This window comes from Camelus dromedarius, chromosome 10 (assembly GCF_036321535.1).
Source record: "Camelus dromedarius isolate mCamDro1 chromosome 10, mCamDro1.pat, whole genome shotgun sequence".
NCBI classification, from domain to species: domain Eukaryota; kingdom Metazoa; phylum Chordata; class Mammalia; order Artiodactyla; family Camelidae; genus Camelus; species Camelus dromedarius.
In genome coordinates, this window is record NC_087445.1 from 67,028,612 (window position 1) to 67,045,341 (window position 16,730).

General features: G+C 55.3%; 1 protein-coding gene across 5 annotated transcripts in view; it reads left to right on the forward strand.

The window, feature by feature from the left end:
- The window catches only part of DAB2IP (DAB2 interacting protein), a 189,886-nt gene that overhangs the window by 99,968 nt on the left and 73,188 nt on the right, over positions 1-16,730 (forward strand). For all 5 annotated transcript variants that reach the window (XM_031450371.2, XM_064490485.1, XM_064490487.1 and 2 more), the window contains exon 3: positions 8,754-8,902. In XM_031450371.2, the coding sequence (XP_031306231.2) occupies positions 8,754-8,902 (149 nt within the window). The remainder of the gene's footprint in view (positions 1-8,753; positions 8,903-16,730) is intronic.

Consider the following 16,730-nt stretch of genomic DNA (forward strand, 5'->3'; position numbering starts at 1 on the left):
TGTATGCCCCATGTTATGAGCCTGGGCTCGGGTGTGTAACTTTTGTGGCCACTGCAGGGGCTTCCAAACTAGCCACACTCGCTGCTGTCCTAGCTCCGCACCGTTGCCTGTGCTGTGATTCTGCCTGGAATACCCGTGTAGGCTGCCCTGCCCCAGGTAATCTCAGCAAGCCCACACACTGCCTCACCTTCAATGTTCCTATTATGCCCTCAAATCTACCTCCTCCAGGAAGCCCACCCAGATTGACCCCAAGTGGAATCCCTTAAAAAGCCTCCCGGAGCACATTCTCTGCCTTTCTCCTTTTTCTTTTGTATCATAAATATTTGTTAATTCATTTAGGAAGTATTTATGGAATAATTGCCAGGTGTCAGGCACTAGGGACCCAGGTTGCAGTGGCCCCCAGAATCCTGTGGGGGAGGGAGGCATGAAATAAATACATGTATAACTACAACAGTGATAGGTCTGCAGGGTGATCTGGACTAATCTGAGGAGAAGGCTGAGGCGAGACTGAAGGGTGTGCAGGGCCCCCTGGGCAAAGGGGGCCTCTGTTCCAGACAGTGGCAACAGCCTGTGCCAAGGACCTGTGGCAGGAGAAGCTGGCAATTTCAAAAATGCCACTGAAGCCACTGGGGACACAGCCCAGGCGGAAGATCAGGAGGGGCCTCGGTCCTCACCAAGGAACTCAGCTTTCATCCCAGGAGCTGTGAGGAGCTGTGGATGGAGGTGGAGCTGGTTAGTGTCAGAATCTTATCTGCTTTTTCAAAGGTCCCACTGGGTGCCCCTGGAGAATGACCAGAGGAGGCTGGCAGGGTTGGAGGCAGCCAAAGCAGCAGGGAGGTGCCTGCCGGTGCCTAGGACACCTCTCCAGCTGGACCGTGGGACCCTTGAGGGCAGAAAGCCAGCCCTTCTCAGGGCTCAGCGCGTGGTGAGGCTCAGGAAACACGCCCTGAGTGAGCTAGTGACCAGCCGCCTTCTCCATCAAAGGCGATTTGGGTCCTAGAGATTGCTTCGGAAGTTCTGCCCTCTATTTCCTTCTGGCTAATTGCTGGGCTGGCCCCTGGTGGCCAAACAAAGTCTGAGCAATAAAAACGATGACAGTGATGATGATAGTAGCGAGTATTTTTCCTGTGTGCCGGGAAATGGGCTAAGTTCTTTCCATGCGTGACCTCACTCAGCTCATTACAACAAACCATGAAGTGACTACCGTTGTCCCTGTTTCATGGAAGAGGAGACAGGCTCAGACAGTTAGGTCACTGGCCTGAGGCCTGTGGCCTTTAAGTCAGTGGTGGAACCTTCTGCTACCATGCCTCTTGGGGAAAGGGGAGGGGAGGTATCTGCATTCCACCTGGGGATTCCTAGAGATCGAGGTAAGTCTAGGACCTAAAGATGTGTGTCAAACGGTAGGGTTTCAGGTGTGGTGATGAACAGAAGGAGAGGTGTTTGGGGCAGGGGTCTCCAGCTCTGGGGAGGCGTAGGGCCCTGCAAAACAACCTGCCAGGCCACAGGCTTCCAGAAACCACACGTTCAGGGAGCTGTGAAGACAGTTTTCAGGGTGTGAGAGAAGCAAATAGGTCATCCTCGGAGACTGGCACAAAGTGAGGCCCTGCCCGCAGAGCAGGCGGCATTGTGGTGGCAGCAGCTTGGAGCTGTTGTCCCCACCTTGGACCCAAGATCTGGACTCCCGGCTCTGTAGAGCTTACCCAGCCACGTTCCCTTTCTGCTCTGGCTGTGAACGTAAGCACACGTGGGCCAGCGTGTTTGGCCTGGGTGTCAGCGTAATTCCGTGAGTGCCTGATGACAGCTGAGTGTATGTGTCCACTTGTGAGCCTGTCTCAGTATTTTGTATGTTTATTTGTGTGTTTCATGGCTGTGTATGTTCAGCGTGCACATGTGTTTGTGTGTATCTGTGTGTTTACGCGTGTGTATCTGGTGGTGCTGGGGAGGCTTATGCTTATATGTGCATTTCTTTGTGGCCATGCCCCCGCCATGTGCCCCATGCATGTCCTTGAACTTGGGTGTGTTTCTGGCCCTGAGTATCTCTCCACGTGAGCATGTTTGGGGGTAGTTATCCAGGAAATACATTAATACAAGAGTGATCCTTGAGTGTCAGGCTTCAGCCCCCTCCTGGCTCTCATGGCCTGTGAATTGGTTCCCTTTGTGTGACCTGAGTAGTCCGGCTGCCTTCTCTGGGTAAGGTGGAGTGTGGAGGTCTTCCATTCAAAGGAGTGCTGGCAGGGGCTTAGGGAAGGTTCTCTGGGCCTAGGGTGGCCTGTGAGTAGGTGGCCACCAGGAAGGCACCAACTCGATCCTGGCTTAACATTCCTCCCCTCTTTTACCTGTTACAGTGCCTGAAATTCCACTGTTACTGAGTTATTCTCCAGCCGGGACCCTCTTTGATGGTGTATACCTCCCAGGGGAGGAGGCCACGGAGGCCTGGCGGCTTGCTGAGGGCAGAGCCCCAGGAACAGAGGAAGAGGGCAGGAGGAATTTTGCATCTGAAGGACTCAGGCAAAGCCACAGAATGTGCTGGTACTGCTAGGGCCAAGCGTGAGAGAGCCCAGCTGTGGAAGGCAGCTGCTCTAGCTTTAGAGAATCATCAAAAATCAGCGCTGGAAAGGAGCTCGGTGATCACCCAACCCAGCTCCTTGTAATACAGATGGGAAGACTGAGGCCTGGGAAGAGGAAACACAGGGAGACTGGGAGGTTCTAGAAGCGTGCTGGTGTTGTGGAGAGCACCGGGCAAAGAGAGAGGGAAACTAGGTTCTGCCAACTGCACTGCTTGGTGACTCTGGGCCTTTGGTGCCTCATCTGTGTTATTCAGGCATTGGCCTGGCTGCCTGCTGTGGCCCTCCCAGCTCTCACCCTGTGACCCCAGAAGCAGGACTGTGCACCACCCCAGCCCTCTCCGGGAGCCTGTGCCCGGGTGGGGGGAGATGTCCTTACCAGCCTGCCAAGGTGTCAGGTCTGCCAGCCGGCCTCTGGGCGCAGCATATCTCCTCTCCTGGGGCTGAGAGGCGCTGATACCTGGATGGGATCTTCCCCTCCCTTTCGTGTTTATTTAGGTGTGCTTTTGGCATTTGCATACAGCCTCTGAAAGAAATTGAGAGACACGCCTGTGAAAACAGCCTCCTTCTTTGAAGGATTTCTGTTTGGGTGCAGCCCTTAGAAATGGCCATAGAGGAGGAGCTGGGGCTGGGCTGAGGGAGGGCCACGGGGTTCTGCCCTCACCCTGAGCACTGTCTCAGGGGCCCAGGGTGGGCAGCTGAGGGCTCAGTGGGAGTCAAAGGCAGCTCAGGCCCACCCACCTATCTGCAGTGACCCAGGGTCAGTGTGTTAAAAGGGAGGTGATGAAGGCTGGACTGAGGATGCAGAACCAAATAAATGCAGTTGGGGGAAGGACTGGTCCTTGATAGAGCACCTCCTATGTGCCAGGCATGGTGCTGAGGGCTTTACACTCAGGTGAGAAAGTGGCTCAGAGACCAGTGGTGACATGTGGCTCCCGGGTGCCCAAGTGGTGGTGCTGGAATGCAAACTCATGACCCCCAGGTGCTGCCTTCTGGGTGGGGAGTGAGGCACACGCGAGGATGGGCCTCAGCAAGTCTCCCCTCCCTGAGCCTCCAGGTCCTCACCTGTGAGCCCTGGGTGCTAGCCCTGCACTCAGGGAGAAGCACCTTCCCTTTATAACTCCTTTCTGCAGGCCCAGCACGGTGCCTGGGGCTCGGGGAGGATGGGCTGAGCTGTCCGTTCCCGTTCTGGCCTTTGACTCACGCGTGAGTGTGTGTGCGCGCACACGCGTGCACATGCATGCACAAGTGTGCATGTGTGGCACTCGGGAGTGTGTAAGAGTGGTCCCTGCGCTGCCCACCCCAGGGGCTAGAACTCTCCTGGTTACAGCCCCAGCTCTGCACCTGACAGCTCAGCCACCTTCAGCAAGTGGCTTAAATTCTCTGAGCCTGTGTTTCCCCACTTGAAAACCCCACACACCCTGAATTCTGAAGCACACGTCCTCAGGAGGATTCCCCATAGGGGGCATCAGGCTCTCCTAGGCATCCCCTCCTAGGGCCTGGGAGGTGTTCAGTGAGTGCCCCGGGCATAGCGACTTGGCAGGGCTGAGCTCGGTAACTGGTCATTTATCATCATCCTCATCACCTGGAATTGATTGAAATGGTGAATGAAGAAATCATGTGTCTGGAATTCTGAAAGGCCTTTAAGAAAGTCTCCCAGAACTTCCTAGAGAAGCAGCATCGTGAGCCAGGGTCAGCATGGTGGCGGAGAGCCGGAGTGTCAGGAACAGGGATGGGGGAGCTGCTGAGAACTCGCGTCCTTCCAGCCAGAGACCCCATGGCGCCTCTGTCCTCCACTCAGGACTTTCTTGCACTTTGGTCACTGACATGGATGGAAGTCCAAGGGGCCTGCGGATCAGCTGGGAGGGAGGATGTCCGCACGGGCAGTGAGCTGTCACAGAGAGGGACAGAGGCTACAGCCGCTGTCCACACCCAGTCACCAAAGGGCTGGGGGTGGTGACACCAGGCAGCAGCCTCTTGCAAAAGCCCCTGGGGCCCTTGCTGACCTGTGGCAGCAGTGGCTTGCAGTGGCACAGCTGCCTGAGAGGCGCAGGGGGGCGGGGCTGCTTTAGCAGAGGCAGAGCGCCCCGTCCTTGGCCCCCGCACACCGTGCGGGCGCCTCGCTGAGCTTTAGGCATCAGTGCCTGCTCCCGTGAATGACAGCTGAGGCCCCCGCCTGAGCAGCCCTGCCTGGCTGAGCACTTTGAACCTCCGGAGTCTCTGTGAGGTTGCTTTAGAAGAAAGTGCTTGTTTAAAAGAGTTCAAAACTACCAAACTGAATGGTATTCTGTGGCTCTGGGACAATTTTGCAAGCACGTTCATTCATTCACCAGGCTTGTGTGACACCAGCCCTGTCCCCGCTGCCATGTTGCTTTCAAGTCCCTCGGGGAGTCCAGACAGACTCCCACCTGTGGTGATCACACACCTTCTTGGGGCAAAAATCAGGGATTGTATGAGATCCAACATCGGTATAATAATAATAATAAACACTGGTAGCTACTGTGTTTCGTTGCTTAGTATTTACCTCTTTACTGTGGTACCTTACCTCACTTAATCCTTCCTACAACCCTACAGAGTAGATACCATTCTTAGCCCATTTTACAGATAGGAACACTGAGGCTCAGAGAGGTCCAGTCACTTGCCCACAGCTTATATGAACTAAGATTTGAACACAGGTGGGTGAAAGGACTTGAGCTGGCCTGAGGGGTGTGAGGAGCCGGAGTATGTGGTCAGGGGTAGCCTCCTGGAGAAGGTGGGATGAAGTCAGGCCCTAGGGGTGTGGAAAGAGGGGGTGTCCAGAGCTTTGTTTGTGCTGCTTAATCATCACTGCAGTCGCTACCCATTTCCCAGAGAGGTAAAGGGCCTTGCCCACCACCTTGTGGCCGGGGGTCTGTGGAGCTGGATTTGAGTCCCGTTTGCCTGCCCCCGTTCCCAGCTCTCAGCCGCTGGCTGTCAGCAGGCTTCACCACAGTCCTAGAAAGTGAGCATTAGGAACCCCGTTTTACTGCAAAAGGGGACATGATTCGCCCACTGCCCCTCACTAAAGGTTGACTTGGGTCTAGAAGGGTTTCTGATTTGAAGGCCAGTCAGTTCCTCTTCCCGAGTTTGGGGCTGCAACTGCCTTGAGAAATCATGTCCTGGGACCTGCCCATGAAGGGACAGGAAAAAAGGCTTGCCTCTCTTCATCCAGGGCTGGGTGAGGAGCCATCCTTGTCCTTCCACCCTCTGAAGGAGGTCAGTAAGCAAGCTGTGAGGCTGGGCAGAGCAGGGATCTGGAGTCCAGGGTCTTCGATTAACCTTGCTGTGTGATCGTGGGAAAGACCCTTTCCTTCTCTGGGCCTTATTCACCCTTGTAAGTCTTTTGGATCTGAGTCCCCTTCCAGCTGTGGCTTTCTGGGATGATGAGCATTTGTTAAGCCTGCCATGTGTAGACCCCTAAGCTGGGTCCTCTGGGAACACAAGGTCCTTTGGGGTGGACATGTGGTGTGTGGTGGAGGTTCACAGGGGTCTTCCCCTTTCCCTGAAGAATTACCCGCCCGGTGAATGTGACCTCCCTGTCCTCTTGTTAATCTGTACACCACTCATCTCATAGTGTTTGTGGTGGTCTTGGTCACTGTGTCTAGCGCATAGTTGGCTCTTGATAAATGAGTGAATGTTATAGAGAGTTTGGGACTCCAAGGTCTCAATGATCTGAGAGCCCAGTTATCTGTTTGGGTAGGGGGAGGTATGTTCAGAGTAGGCTTCATGGATGACAAGTAATGCTTCTGAGAGGAACATTAAGTGTAGCCTTGATGGGTGGGGGTGGAGAGGACGAAGTGATTCGTGACCCACTCAACCTCCTAGAAGGAAGGAAGCTTTGGGGAAAAAAAAACCTCAGAAATAGAATAAAGCTGTCCATACTGCTACAGAATGAGCTACATAAATTTGAAACATGCTTCGTGGTTCTTTGTATCACAAGAGTGTAAAAATTGTGAAACGTTCATCAGCATAAAAAATAAAAGCCAAGAAAAATTACAAGCCCATTGGGGGAATTTGCTTGACAATAACACCTGTGAGAGAAGAGTCCATCCAAGTTAGCCAGGTGTGTTCCCCCTCACACCACACACACACCTGGCAAGAGGCCAAGGTTGGGAGAGCCCAGAGCTTGTGTGGAGGTGTAGGTCCCTGCCTTCATGCTGTGTCTCCCAGAGAACCTACTATTCCCCCGGCCTGCCACCATTTGTGGTCCCTCCACATTAGGACTTGTCCTGTCCGTGGGTCACCCTTCTGGAGGAGGGTCCCTCCTGTGGCCCCTAACCCCTAAGAGAACTGCAGATGATCAGAGTACCTTGATGGGTGATACCAGGCTGCAGAGGTGAGAGTCCATTTGGATGCCACTGCCTGGGAAGGCATTCTGAATGAGGTGGCATTTCAGCTGGGCCTTGAAGGATGTGCAGAATTTGGACAGGTGGCCACAGGGATAGGTCTCCTATGGACGGGAGACATTGAGGGAGAGGAAAAAGTAGCAGCAGAAAGATAGGAAAATGGAAAGCTGAAGAGTGTGGGCAGAAGAGGAGGATCCTATGGGAAGAGCTCTGGCATTAGGCAGGCCTGGAAGCTGTGTGTCCTTGGGTGAGTCACTTCCCCTCTCTGAGCAAAGTTTCTTCATTTGCAGAAAGGGATACTGTTTCTCTGTCATTTCTGTTTGTGCAGGTGACATGAGATGACATGTGTAGCCAGTGTTTGCCCTCATCCTTTCCAGGGTGCTAGGGCCTTGGTGATGGACAGGCCTAGTGAGGGCATGGCCTGCGTCAAATGTCCAGCTCTCCCCCTAGACCAGAGAGGGCTGCCAAGCCCACCCTTTACTGTGTGATGGATGAAATGTGGTGTTCAGATTGTGTACAACATTAACTTCAAAATGAGTCAATATCCCACTTTATTCTGTCTTTTTATCACCTAGAAATGAGGCTGGAGTGGGTGAGTCCCCAGAATCCCTCTCAGACAACTCCATCCTCAGAGAATCGCCCTTCCCTCAGTTTTTCTCTCCTTCCAGCTGCCTGAAGGGTGGTACAAAACACCCCAGGCTGTGGCCCCTTGAGCCCTTAAATCTACCCCATCACCTGTAAAGGGAGCTGCTGTACCAAATACTGTCTCTTCTATTAGACCTGGCGCTCTGGGGGTTGGGCTTGAGTTATGCTCTGGCCTGAGTCCAATGCAGCCTGACAGAGGGATGAATGGCCTGAATGGGGGGCCCAGCTGAGGTTTGCCATACTCCTCCCAGGAGCGGGCCCCTATCCTCCACGAGTCATGAGTGCTCCAGGCAGCAGTCCCTCTAGAGAAGGTCCGGCCTTCCCTCACACCTGGCTCCAAATCTTGAAACATGCAGTGGGGATATTCAGCAAACCCTCCCTCCCTCCCTAAGCTAGACACTAGGTCACCCTGTCCCCAGGGTGATTGCCCCTGCTGGGGTACAACAGTTCCAGGCAAAGGGCTCCACCCTGAGGGCCAGTGGCATTTGCCTGAGAAAGGAGAGGCGCCCAGGTTAGGGGTCGGTCCAGGTGGCCAGGGTACTACCAGGCGCTGCGCTGGCCGGCTGTTCCCCCTAGAGGACCGTACACCTGCTCGCGGAGCCTCAGTTTCCCCGATTTGTACAACCTGGCTGAGAACACCGACCTAGCCGGTGGAGGAAGGCGCTTTTGGCAATCCTGGACGGCGTGGGGGGCGTGGATTTCTCCCGGTGGGTGGGGGTGTGTGTGACCTTGTTTTGGGAAGAGGTGTTGGGGGTGCCGCCACCGAGGCTTCCATGGGTCCCCGCCCCTCTGCAGCCCCGCCCCCTCGGTCCCGGGGGCTCCCCCCGTCCCCGCGCCCGGGGGGCTCGGGCGTCCTCGGTCGCGGCCGGCGCGGCTCGGCTCGGCGTCGCCATGGCAACAGCGGCTTAGGGGGCGGGGGCGACGTGGCGGGCGGGCAGGAGAGCGGCGCGGGGTGGGCTGGGCCGCGCTGCGCGGGCCGGGCCGTCGGCGCTCGGTCGGCGGGCGGGCGGCGCGGGCCGTGAGTTGCTGGGGCCGAGCCCGAGCCCGAGCCCGGTCCCGCGCCCGCCCTCGGCCGCACGGCCGCCCGAGCCAGGGCGCGGGTCCCGCGCGGGTCCCGGGCCCGCCGCTGCCGCCGCGCTAACCCCGCCTCCCCTTCCCCCTCTTGTCGCCCCGCGCGCAGGGCTTCCTCAGCCGCCGCCTCAAGGGCTCCATCAAGCGCACCAAGAGCCAGCCCAAGCTGGACCGCAACCACAGCTTCCGCCACATCCTGCCGGGGTTCCGGAGCGCTGCTGCCGCCGCTGCCGCCGCCTCCGCCGCGGACAATGAGAGGTGAGCCCGCCGCCGCCGGCGCCCGGGCCGGCCTCCGCGCGCCGCCGCCCCGGGATGCGCCCCGGAGGGCGCGGGGACAAAGCCAGAGCCCGGGCTGGGGCGCGCCGAAAGCGCGAGGGCACCCCACGCCGCCCTCCGGCAACTTGTGGGGCCACCTCGGACGGGGGGCGCGCGACGGGAGGACCTTTCCCTCTCCCCCGGGGGTGAGGACCGGGTGCCCGAGCCCCGGGGCGAGGCCGAGCGGGAAGTGTCCTCGCCGAGAAGTCCTGCCTTGCCTGGCTGAGGTGGGCATTGTTTCCCGGGCAGTGCAGTGCCCAGAGCTGGGGACCGAAGTGGCGCCTCCACCCCAGGATCCATCCCCCTGTCTCTGGAGCCCTTGAGTGTCCGATACAAAAGGCATTTGATGCTGGGTTTTGCGGAGACCCAGCAGTGAGGAAAACGGTGAACATCTGGAGGGGAGGAGCAGGGGGCTGGGCCGCTTAGGGGGCACATCTGCTCGAAGTAGGGCGCGTGCTCCGCTGGGGGCTGGGACGGGCAGAGTGGGCAGTGCCGGGGCCCTGAGCTCAGGGGCATTGCCTGAGGCCAAGGAAGAAGGGCCTCATCCTTTTCAGCCCAGGCAGCTGCTTCCCTCCCTCACCTCTTCACTCCCAGGGGTGTCTCCTGTTCCCTGTTTCCTTTTCCTGGGCAAGCCAGAAGCAGGTGTGGAAATTCCAAGGGGAGGTGGCTTGTGGGGCAGAGGAGGGGAGGGAGGAGGTGGTTCAGCCTGCCAGGAGTCACTGGCAAGAAGCAGGCTTCAGCTCGCAAGGGCAAGCCATCCTGTCTGCGTGCGGGGGCACTGGGCGGACACAGCCTCTTGGGGCCCAGGTCTCCCTCCTAGGGCTGTGCCAGTCCTGGCACCTTTCTGCTTGGGCACAGGCATAGTGATGGATTCTGGTGCCAGTTAGAACGTGTCCCTGCTCAGCTAAGTGGAGGTGAAAGAACGGGCAGGCACCAAGGAGCCTTTTCAGCATTCAGCCCCCACATCTCAGGCCCCTGGCATCTGCCTTCCTTCATAGGGCTGTGCTCCTGTGTATGATTGGTGAGTTGGCACTCCCTGTAGGAGAGGCACAGGTAGAATGAAATTGTCTTTACCCTCCCCCTTGGTTCCAGCGATCAGAGGAGTACAAGTTATAGCCCAAGTCCTGTCCAAGGTTGAGTGACTATTTAACTGACCCCTAGCATTTTCTCAAAGAGAACCCCTTCCATCGTTCAAGAGAATTACGAGACCTTTAATTTTCATCAGCCCAGAGCTGCTCTCTCTAATGCATCCTCACCACTGCCTGCAGCTGGTTTCCTGCCCCAGCTGCCAAGCCCAGCCCAAGGCAGGACCCTCAGCCTTTCTCTGATGGCTGTGGTGCCCCAGGGGACCAGGCGTGCCCTGGCAGGAAGATTTAGCCAGGCCAGAGCTCAGCGCTGGGTGCAGCCACTGCGTCTTTGAAAATCTCGATTCCCATCTTTGTTATTGTCTGGGCGGCAGGCCACCGGGTTTGCTGATTTCCTCTCTCCGCCCGGCCCCTTCCTCCGGCTTTCTACCCCAGGAACATGCCCTTCTCTGCGCTTTCCTTGGTGGGGGTCAGGACTCTCTGCACCCGTATGCGGGGGCTTGTGTACGTACCCCGTTTTGTGTGCATGTGTTGGTTGTCCGGGGAGCTGGAGAGACAGCAGGCGGTCCGGCCTCTGAGTGTCTGCCCTCCCGGGAGCAGACAGCGTGCATGCCATGTTTACCTCCCTCCAGCGGGAAGCCCGCACTGAGACGCTGGCAGGCGGTCGGCTGGCAACCCTGGCCAGAGGTCGGGGCATGGCCGAGATGACCTCGAGCAGGTCCTGCACAGCTTGGCCTCAGGTCAGGTTTGCCACGGGCTGAAGGGGCATGGAGTAGGGGGATAGGGAGTAAAATTACAAGTCTGTTTCTAGAAACGGTGGTAAACGGTAGCAATTGGAGCAGAATGTCACTGGCAGTGGTGTGGAATTGTCTTATTAATTTTCTATAAACAAAATCTGGCTTGGTGGCTTCTCTGGCACAGGAAGGGAGCCCAGATTTCCCACGGACAGGCAGTGAGACTGAGTTGGAAATCCTTCTATCCAGCCTTGGAGCTGAAATAGGCTTTGCTAGGACTGGGGTCTCCTGATTTGTTGCTTTGCTTAGAAATAGATTTATCGGCTGCTTCTGGGATGGATGGGCAGATATTTCTCCGGGCCAGTCCCTGGTGTCGTCCTGTTTGGAGTTGAGTGAGTAAAACCAGTTATGGCGACCCCCACCCCCACCCCCCAGGCTCATGGTCAAACCTGGGCGGGTGGAGAGGCGCCTCCCCCCACTCTGACGTGGTGCGGTGGTGCTATGGAAGGCTGGGAGGACAGAGCCGGCTGCCGTTGGCTTGGCTTAGCAGTGAGGAGGGGGTTGAATCCTGGCTCCATGGGACCCCGCTGGGCGGCCATGCCTCTACACATGGAGGGGGTAAGTGCGGAGACACCAGCCTCTGTGACGGGATGGGCATGTGAAGGGGGGTGGGGGCTTCTAGGGTGGCAAGTGTGAGCCCTGGTCCCCGAAGTCTCCCCATGTGGAGCAGGAGCACAGGGCACTCAGGGGCGGCCACTTGGGTCCTGACTCTGGAAGAATCTGTCTGCTTTATGGCCCCTGAAGCGGCTTTGTTGCATGCTCTCTGCTGTGCTCCGCAAACCGCTTTGTTAGGGAGGTTATTTTTTTGCATTGGGATTCTCTCATCTGGAGGTTAGAAATCAATTGGTTCTCTTCTGGGATCTTTCGGCTCGCTGGGAAAGGAGTCTGCCCCAGGTGTGGAGATGCTGATGGCGGAGGGGTGCTGATGTCTGGTGGTGAGGCTGGGGTCAAGCCACAGGGCTTGGTGGGCACAGCCAAGCTCTGGGGTCCTACAGGAATGGTTTGAGCCTTTGTACTTATTCCCCTGAAAACAGCCCAGAGGAGGTTCCCAGCCAGTCTCCAAAGTCATTGGGCCCCTCAACATTCATTTCTTCTTTGGAGGATTTGGAAATAAGCACCAGGGACAGGTAATCATTTCCCCTGGATGACAGAAATGAATGCTGCTCGGAGGCTTTCCAGGTGAAAGGTGTGCTGGCAAAAGCATTTTTGTTTTGCAGGCTGGAAATGCTGCTGCTTCATTTACAAGACCGTTTTAATGTTGGTAAAAGCAATCTCAGATGTGATGTTTCTGCCTTCCCAGAAGATAATTTCTAAGTCACTCATTTATTTATTAACGTTCTTGAATAGCTGGGAGGGTCAGCTGGCAATACTATGCTTTCCTTATTTTGTTTTTCTCCCTGATACTGCTTCTCTGTGACTCTGGCCCCCAACACAGGTGGGCGACCCAGGTGCAGGTACGCAAGGCTGATATGTGCGGAGTTAGAGACAGATTATCCCTTCCCAGGAATATTTGTGTTGCCTGCAGTTCCCACACCTGCAAGTTACCAACAGTAGGTTTCCAGGCAGCATAAGACTAGGAAGGCAGGTAATTTGGAAGTGGCAGTGGGGCCTTTCAGCTGGCCCTGAGTGGGCAGGAATCATTTCTGTCCCTTTGGGTGAGGCATTTCTTTGGAGCGGTGAGAGGAAGCTTGATGAGGAACCAAGAAAATGGAAGACGGGATCTGTTTTCCTGCTTTACTTTTTGACAGGAGGTGCAGGAGGGGCTGGGCACCCAGGCCTGGGTTTTCTCAACTCTCTCCCTCCCCTGCTGTAGACAGAGAGTTCCTGCCTTCCCTCTGGTGACGTCGAGATGATTGTGCAGCCTAGACAGTCTCTGGGAGTAATGGGAAGTATATGATCTTTGGATTCGAAGACAGGCATTCCTGGGCAAGTCGCTTAACCTTTCTGAGCCTCAGTTTGCACATCCACAAAATGGGCCTGACGATGATACTGTCATTGGAAACACTAGTGTTAATGGAGTCAGCATGTATTTAAGAGAAAATGTCTATCCTGTGCAATGCTGTTTCCTTAGCAGCTAACACCGGGCCTTGCACATTTCTTAAATGTTTCTAAAATTTTACAACATGTGAGAGAGGTTAGACAAGCATGTTGTAAGTTTTCAATAAGTGGTAGTTAACATTGGTAGGGAAAAGTCACTTCATCTTGGGGAGCCTCAGTTTCCTCGTCTGCAGTGGGAAAATGACAAGCAGTCACACGGTGTTACTGTGAGTTCAAGAGATGATACTAGATGTCCCTCATGAGGTGAGAGGGGCTGTCAGAGGATCATTACTACTTTGAACACAAGAAATAGCTGAGCAGAATGACCCTTGTTCTTGTCTACGCCTGAAAGCAAACCTCTCCTATATGTGTTTTAAAAATCAATTTTAAAAGTTCACTGTTTCATCTGATGTTCGGGCCATACTTGTTTCTACTAATTTAGGCATTTAGGTTCTGTCTAGTTTTTCTTCATTAAAAATGATGCTGGTATTTCAGTCCTTGACTATACATCTTTGTCTGCATTAGTGATTGCTTCCATGGGAGAAGGTCTTAGAATTACTAGGTCAAAGAATATGGACAGCTTCAGGTTTTTGAGGGTACTCACCTGTTTCCTTACATCTTTAAAAACATTGGGTGTTGTCATTGTAATGGTCGGTCTTTGTCATTTGTATAGGCAGAAAAATAACATTTTTTGGGGTACTTGCACTCCTTCACTTGTTAGTGATTGAATTTTGTTTTCCTGAGTTTAATGGCCAGTTGTGCTGCTTTTGAGTCTTGTCTATTACGGTCCTTTGCCTTCTGAACGTTCTGACAAGCCCCTGGCACGATTCTCGGTCACCCTGTTTGACTCTCCTCAACTCTGAAAGGCCCATGTAGGTGGATCTCTGTTAGACGAGGCTCTGCCTTCCAAGTGGTGAGGCAGGGAATTCATTAATTACCTACATGGAAGGCTCCCCCAGCTCCCCCTTGCCTGCTCTCCTTTCCATGAGGGAATCAGATTTAATTCTTAATCCGAGAATTATCATAAGGAGGCCTGGCATTTACACAGCACTTTGAGAGGTCTTGCGCTGTACAGAATAGGTAGGCAGGGAAGGGGCTATTATATTCAAGGGAACTGAGACACACAGTCAAAGGCGTGGAGGTGGGACCACCACAGAACCCAGGCCCGACCCCCCTGCAGCATTGTACATGGAGCCCCGTGGGCATCTTCGGGACAGGGCTGACTGGATCCCCACGAATTAGCACCTGATTCTGAACCTCATCTCTAGAGAGGGAGGGGAAGGCCACAGAACATGACCTGGACATAGAGAAGAACCAATTTATTTTTGCTTTCTCATTTTTATCACCTCCTTTTAGATCTGCAGCTCCCTCGTGTATCTTCTAGAGATTTAAGCTGGGCAATATTTTTAGGAACGATGAAAATGAGCTACTAAGAATGCGATCGGCCCCGGGCTGGGGTTTTAAAGGCTAGAGAGGCCTGTCTCTGTACAAGTGTCTGTGGGCATGTATACATCTGTGAGTGCATGTTTCTGTGTGTCATACAAGCCCACACCTGCCGTCATGAAGGTGTGTGTGCGTTACATGTAATTGTCCTTGTACACGTCTGTGCATCTGAAATGAGTAATCACATGTAAAGCATCTGGAATTGTGTCTGGCACTTCACATTGGGTTGGACTGTGTGAAGTGGCTGTTTTTGCAGGTCGAATATGGGCATATGGTTCATTCTAAGTGCTCAGTGAATGCTGGCTACCATTCTTATTGTGTCTCTTTTCATATGTGTACCTGTCTACCAACATGTGCGTGTGTTGTGTGTGTTTACACACATCCTGTCGCGCTATGTGTATGGTGTGTTCTGTGTTTGAGCTCTCACATGGGTGCGTCTGTGCAGTTACTGTCTGGGCATGTGGCTACTGAGCTGGCCAGTTTTGTGAGCAAACTGTCTGTGCCTTCTTGAGGAGAACCTCCTGGGGCTCAGCATATCTCCAGGCCATCAGGACAGCCACCCTCTGAGTCCCCGTGTGCCTTCAGGTGCCAGTGGAGCCCAGGCCTGGGTGCCTGGCCTGAGGGGTGCTGTGGGGCTTTTCACATTCTCCCCAAGTAATGCTGCCTATTTCCAGGCCCCATGTCTGAGGATATGCAGATCGACTCTTTAATGGAATTCCTTTGCAAAATATTACTTGAACCAGAAAGTTAATTACTGGGCTGTAATTAATGGCTATTTTAGAGGGCCACAAAATAGGGCTGGAGGTCATAGGGAGACCAAAGATGCGAGAAGGAAGACATGCAGCTCCCACGCTGGTGTGGGGGACTCCTTCCCAGTGGCAGGGCGCACTTGGCTCCTCCCCTGCCCACCCTCCTGGGGTGACTGGCTGTGGGTGAGTGGAAGAGCGCCCCTCCCGTGAAGAACCTCTAGTAGTGTGTCTTCTGGCCATCAGTCTATCCATTTGCGAGGAGTGGTTTGGGCTGAGTTCCCAGCCTGGGGGTGAGCTGTGGAGAGCAAGCCCAGAAGGAGGTGAGACTTACCACCCCTACCTGCTGAGGCCCCAGAGCAGTGGGGAGACATGCCCTGGCCTGGGCTGTGGACGGGACCATGACCAGCCACTCTACAATGAAACCAACCCCTTTCCTACCCCTCCAGCAGCCATTGGGCTGCTGCCTACAGGACCCCTCCCCCAATTCCAGAGCCTAAGGCAGCTTCTCAAAGGACCTGATCCCCACCAGGTGACTCTGTGTAGAGTCACCTGAGTTCACACCTGCCCATCCACCTCGGAGGACTGGCTGGAAGCCCAGAGGAGACGGTTGTGATGGTAATGATGTAGAAGTTGCCCTTCCCATCTGGGGGCGCCAGGAGGGGTGGCCTGTGTGACCATCCCCTCCTGAGACAGAGGGAATCTCTGTACTTTGTGGGGAGGTGTGGTGCGAGCCTGAGTGGGCGCCCAGCATCTCGTACTTAGCCAGGGCACAGCCGTGGCTGCCTATCAAGTCCTTTCTGCAGTCCACCCCACATGCCCTGGGCATGCACATGGAAGAACTCTCCTTGGCAACTAGAAGCCAGGTCCCTGTGGAAGCCACCAGAGGTACACCAGAAGTCACCTCTGAGCCAGGCAGGTGGTGGGGTGAAAACCTAGGGGAAGGAGAGGGAGACGGAATCTCACCTGCAAGGGTCACTGGCAGCCCACCTGGCAATGCCCTGTGCAGTTCTGGGGAAGAGTAAGAAATGAACTCGTGGTTGGAGGTCAAGTCTGATCCTGGGGGCATGCTAAGAATAGGATGTCCCCAGATACCCTGACTCACCCCTGCTCAGGAAACCTGTATGCACCTGACTCCTGGGGTCGTCCCCTTGAAGACTGGCTGGTAGCAGCTTGTCTGGGGGACTGGTGGGAGGCTGGAGGCTCTAACACAGCACTTTGTGCCTTGAGGAGGGGCTCAGGGTCTGCCCAGAGAAAAACTGGTAGGAAGAGAGGGGCCAGAGGGCAGCCTCCAGAACTCTTTCCCGGTTCTCCCAAAGGCACCTGAGCAGGGCTTTGTTGCCCCCAACCTCCCGCCACCCCTCCTGCTGCCACTTCTACCCTGGCTGCCACAGACCAGGCTGGAGCAGACAGAGTGCCAGAGCCACAGGAACCTGGCTCCTGGGCCTGCTCCACCGCTACCTCGGTGTGATCCTACCTCGGGAGGGCAACGAGTCTTAGCTTCCTATCTCTCCAGTGAGGCTGCTGGGGCAGGAATTGGCTCAGATGGAAGGTTGGGTTTGCACATTTCCCCACATCAGGTGCCCTGAGAGGTGAGTTACTCCTTGTCACAGTGATTCCCCACCTCCCTTTCTCAGTGGGCAGCCCCCATGGGGGAGCTGAGGGG